The sequence below is a fragment of the Topomyia yanbarensis genome, chromosome 3 (genome assembly GCF_030247195.1).
Source record: "Topomyia yanbarensis strain Yona2022 chromosome 3, ASM3024719v1, whole genome shotgun sequence".
NCBI lineage: Eukaryota > Metazoa > Arthropoda > Insecta > Diptera > Culicidae > Topomyia > Topomyia yanbarensis.
In genome coordinates this window covers 226,465,936-226,471,749 of record NC_080672.1, presented here as the reverse complement: position 1 = coordinate 226,471,749, position 5,814 = coordinate 226,465,936, and the positions used below count along the sequence as shown (strand labels likewise).

The following is a 5,814-nucleotide window of genomic DNA, read 5'->3' as shown; positions in this document are numbered from 1 at the left end:
TAATCGCGAAGTCATTGGGTCGATATCCAAACTTGAAGTTGATCCTGAAACTTAATTATGATTAGTGGAATTGCGAATTGTTGCGAGTGATGAAAAATTGTATATCTGGCACGCCGTCGTTTGCTAGTGCTTGAGTAGAAAAATTGATCGTTTGTTTTGAACATATTTCATACACAGGTAGCATTGATCGGATCGAATTTGACATTTACTAATACCATTACATTTGTTTCTTGTCGGGTTTTTGTTTACTTTTCTAGCGGGTGTTAAAACTATTTGTGGTTTGTGATAATTTTGTTAATTTTTGCCTTTTTATACAATGGCAATGGCACAGCTCACATTCGATCAAGCTAGTGAGCTAATCCAAGGTTGGTATTTTGATATGAGTGTGGAGTTTTTAGCCGACGATGAACTGAATTATGAACTGACTGCCCGTTCTGTCAGTTTGTCTATCAGTCTCGATCGCTCACGAAAACGCAAGTGGCTGCGAGACCAGTTGAAGGTGGAAAGGGATGATCCGTCGGGAAAATGCCCACGAAGAGTAGTGGGTGATCCTACTGTGGAAGTCGAGGTTTGTACGCATAAGTTTATCGAGTTGAAATCGTGTTTGGAACAGGAGGATGATGAAAAGAAGGTTTGTTCCACTAGAATGGTACACGTCGGTATGCGTTTAGTGACTGTGTTGAGGGACTCGCGGGGGTCGCCCAACTTGCACAGTCAATTGCAAAATACGGTGGTTGAATTAGCGGAGGTTCTTGAACATTTCTTTCGGGGTTCTGCTTCGTCTTTGCAGAGTGATCAGCAAGAGGGAAATGATATTTTAGCTCCGTTGGATGCAGACAAAGCAGATGAAAATCCTAGACCGAGAGTTTCCGTTCTTAGTCAGGATGACCTTGATTGGATCCATTCGTTGCAAGCGAGAATTACGGATCTAGAAGCCGATTTAGCTCGACGAAGAGAAGTAAAAGATGCTGTAACTCAAACTCTTCCCGATCATGCTCAATTTACTTCATATTCACAACACCCCGATACAAATTTCAGAACATTTCAAAACTATAATTTTCCGCCAACAAAGCCTTCCAATTCATTCGATACTTCATCTAGTTACCATAATTTTCAAAATATCCCAGATCGTACATTACATTCTAACAATATACCAATTCCCAACAATACATACAATATTCCCTATCATCCGACGAGAATTTCTAATCCTACTGGAGCAAATCCCGAGATGTACAACCATGCTTCGGCTATCCCATCTTTCCCTAAACGAAATTCACCTCCCATGTATAGTGGTGTTCTACACAATCCGTACCCCGCACCGTACCACAACCGTCACACTCTTCCTGTGTCCAAATGGAACATCACTAAATACAGTGGTGACGATCAAGGGCTGAAGCTAAATGAGTTTCTGGAAATTGTACAGGCTTTATCCCAAGCTGAGCATATGTCGGAGGTCGAGCTTTTCGAGTCGGCTGTGCATTTGTTTGTTGGTTCAGCGCTCAAGTGGTATATGGCACAAAGAACCACTGGTAGATTGATGAATTGGCAGCATTTGGTATTTGAATTAAAACGCACCTACATGCACCCTGATTTGGACGCGTTGATCAAAATGAAAATTTACCAGCGTCGTCAACAAAAACATGAATCTTTCCACGAGTACTATTTCGAAATCGAGAAACTGTTCAGAACCATGAGTGTTCAGATTCCCGATTACGAAAAAGTACAGATTCTACAGCAGAATATGCGAGTAGACTACAAGCGACAAATGACATTTATTCCGATAGTCGACCTTGAAACACTTGTTGCTGCTGGTCAGAAATTAGATGCATTAAATTTCTCGGCATACAACAGGGTTTTCGGGACGGACAGGAATGTCCAAGTGGTCGAAAGCTCTGAAAACAATTCGAAGAAAAAAAACAAGAACCAATCCCAGACTCAACAGGTGATAGATCGAACCGCAGCAGTGTCTCAGGTCAACCAAAATAGAAACAATTCACACACATCCACTAATTCGTCTCGTCCCAATCAACTTCCCAACCAAAACAACCAATCCTTACCGAACACCCAAACGAGTCAAAATTCGTCTCAAAATACCGCCCGACCAGACCCGGTCGCGGTGCCATCTGGGTTCAATTCTCGTCCACAGTTCACGTTGGAAGAATTGATAAACACACACATTCCCCCATCGGCCAATACCTGTTACAATTGCGGGAGGATTGGTCATCACGTAGCGATGTGTAGACAGCCCCGGGGCATATTTTGCAGTACGTGCGGTCTTCGCGGTTTTCCGACTAACTATTGCCCGTTTTGTTTAAAAAACGGACCAAACGCGAACCAAAATCGTCGTTCGCAGACACCCAACGCGTAAGTCAAGACCGTTTTCTTCAACGTACGCCTCCCCCTTACTGGGTGCAGGCCACCAGAGATATTTACCCAGAGTCTACGGAAATTCTTCAAATTACCTACCCTGTCCCCCACGATAACCGGCCGTACGCACACGTAAAGATTTACGGTTACCCGGTACGTGCTCTCCTGGACAGCGGTAGCAATCATACGCTTATTAGCGAAACCCTTTTTTCGCAATTGAAGTACAAAAAGTTGCATCGTCCCTCCAAAAACGTGATTCTACGGTCTGCAAGTGGAGATGAACTGCAAATTCAAGGTCAGGCTCATCTTCCATTTGCTTTCCAAGGATGTGTGAAAATAGTTCCTACTTTGGTAGTTGCAAATCTGTCCATAGATTGTATCTGCGGAATGGATTTTTGGAGGAAATTCAAAATTCAGCCCGCGATGCAAAACTGTGGAGGGATTGAGTCCACTGCGTCGGCATCTATTACCGAACACCGTAGTTCTGCAAATATTTTGACCGATGATGAAATTATGGTGATCGAGAACGTCAAAAAACTTTTCCTTCCTGCTCAAGAAGGGAAATTGACCCTGACCAACCAAGCTCAGCATCGTATCGTGTTGGGAGAGGAATGGAAAAATAAACCACCAGTCCGCCAGTTTCCATACGTGATGTCTCCGAAGACGCAGGATCTGGTAGCCGTCGAGCTAGAACGATTGTTGGGTTTAGGGATTTTGGAACGGAGCAACTCGGATTGGTCGCTTAACTGCGTGCCGGTCATCAAGCCCAACAAAGTTCGGCTCTGTTTGGACGCGCGCAAGATTAACGAGCGGACTGTTCGGGATGCTTATCCGTTGCCTCATCCCGGTCGAATTTTAGGTCAACTTCCCAAGGCTAAATACCTGTCCACGATAGACCTGTCTGAAGCATTTCTCCAGGTTCCATTGGACCAAGAATCGCGGAAGTACACGGCCTTTTGTGTACAGGGCAAAGGGCTATTCCAGTACACACGGATGCCTTTTGGGTTGATCAACAGTCCTGCTACGTTAGCACGACTGATGGACAATGTCCTGGGCCACGGGATGCTTGAACCGTACGTCTTCGTCTATCTCGACGACGATGTTGTGGTGACGGAGACATTCGAACACCATGAACGCCTTCTAGTGGAGATTGCACGTCGCTTAAGGGAAGCAAACCTAAGCATAAACCTCGAAAAGTCTAAGTTTGGAGTGTCTGAGATTCCCTTCCTGGGATATCTCCTTAATACAGACGGTCTTCGAGCCAATCCGGAAAAAGTTCGTCCGATTGTAGAATACGAACGGCCCAATACCATAACAAAACTAAGGAGATTCCTAGGAATGGCTAATTACTATCGGCGCTTCATCTTAGACTTTAGCGGGGTGACCGCTGCACTCACAAACCTTCTGCAAAGCAAAACAAAAACCATTCGTTGGAACGAGGACGCCGAGCAGGCATTTTGCGAAATCAAAGAGCGGCTAATATCTTCACCAGTCTTAGGGAGTCCTGATTTCAGCAAGGAGTTCTGTATCCAAACGGATGCTAGTGACGTGGCGGTAGCTGGGGTGCTCACACAAGAACAGGATGGTGTAGAGTGGGTCATTTCATTCTACTCTCATAAACTGACAACGCCCCAGAAGAACTACCATGCCGCAGAAAAGGAAGCGCTTGCAGCCATTCTCGCCATCGATGCATTCCGTGGGTATATTGAGGGTTACCATTTCACCCTAATAACCGATTCTTCTGCGCTGACCCATATACTCAGTACAAAATGGAAGGTCGAGTCACGATGCAGCCGATGGGCGCTGAATCTGCAGCAATTCGATATGACCGTCAAGCATCGCAAGGGCAAGGAGAACGTGGTTCCGGACGCCCTCTCGCGAAGCATCGCAGCTGTTCAAGAATCGTCGTGGTACGCGTTAATGTCCGACAAAGTGGCTAGCCGGCCCGATGATTTTGTAGACTTCAAGATCGACGATGGTAAACTCTTCAAGTTTATCACCGTGAACGATAATCCCTGTGATACTCGCTTCGAGTGGAAAATGATTCCCCCGCCCACCGAAGTTCCAAATATTCTTCGACAGTACCACGACGATTGCTTTCATCCAGGCTATGACAAAACCCTGGCACGGATCCGTCAACGATTTTACTGGCCAAGGATGGCAGTAGAAATACGACAATACGTTCAACAGTGTGGTATGTGCAAGGAAGTCAAAGCCTCTTCTGTCCCTGCTGCACCTGCCATGGGAAACATGAAGATTGCCACCCGCCCTTGGCAGATCGTATCAGCAGATTTCATTGGTCCCCTCCCCCGCACTCGTCGCGGTAGTCAGCACATTTTGGTAGTTTGTGACTACTTTTCGAAATGGGTAATGGTTCAGCCTGTGAGGAATGTCAGTAGTGCCCCCATGTGTGCGATTTTGAAAGACCAATGGTTCCTGAGAAACTCGGTTCCTGAAGTGATAATCACTGACAACGGAAGCAGTTTCATTTCCAAAGAGTTCAAGGAGCTGTTGGATCGTTTCAAAGTGGCCCACTGGCTCAACTCACGATATCACTCACAGGCAAACCCGGTCGAAAGAGTCAACCGAACTATCAATGCTGCTATCAGGACATACGTGAGGGAGGACCAACGCCTTTGGGACACTCGTGTTTCGGAAATCGAGATGGTTTTGAATACCAGTGTTCACTCGTCGACTGGATTCACACCATACTTCATTACTCACGGGCACGAGTACTCTGAAGTTGGCACCGATCATTTACTCACCCGTCTCGATGTACAGCTGACTTCGGAAGAGATGGAAGAACGACGATCGAAAATGTTTGAGCGAATCTACGACCTTGTCCGCAAAAATCTGGCGAAAGCTCACAACGCTTCCCAACAGCGCTATAATTTACGGCACCGCAAGTTTGCACAAGCTTTCGTAGAGGGACAGCTGATATACCGCAGAAACATGAAACCGTCTAGTGCAGCACAGAACTATAATGCCAAATACGGCCAACAATTCCTTCCATGTCGTGTCAAGGCGAAAATCGGATCGTCTTCCTATGAGCTGGAGGATTTGAACGGCAAAAGTTTGGGTATTTGGCCAGCTGTACATTTGAAACCCGGTTAGCTAGTTCTTCGCTCCACCGCGGAATGAATTATAAAAAAAGCACCATCGATTACACTTTATTTACAAAACCAAAACAAATAAAATAAACACACGAAAAAAACACACAGCTGCACAGCACAGTGTCAGCCAACTATCCGTCCTCCTGAATCCTCCACCGATCTCAAAAAACGGTGCAAACTTCGACGTTATATCTAAAATAAAACAACAAAAAAACATAATTAGCAACAAAAATACTTACCAACATCACGAATCATCCTATTTTCCATCACTACATAAACAATCAACATTAGTCAGCTGAGTATGAGTAGCTGTGACAGATCGGATAATAGACAA

The 5,814-nt window shown here is 45.3% G+C and overlaps 1 protein-coding gene across 1 annotated transcript; it reads left to right on the top strand.

The window, feature by feature from the left end:
• The first annotated feature begins 316 nt into the window (after positions 1-316).
• LOC131687718 (uncharacterized) lies at positions 317-5,481 on the top strand. The gene is made up of 2 exons (XM_058971813.1): positions 317-2,264; positions 2,354-5,481. The coding sequence occupies exons 1-2, from the start codon at positions 317-319 to the stop codon at positions 5,479-5,481; spliced, it is 5,076 nt and encodes a 1,691-aa protein (XP_058827796.1).
• Positions 5,482-5,814: the final 333 nt, after the last annotated feature.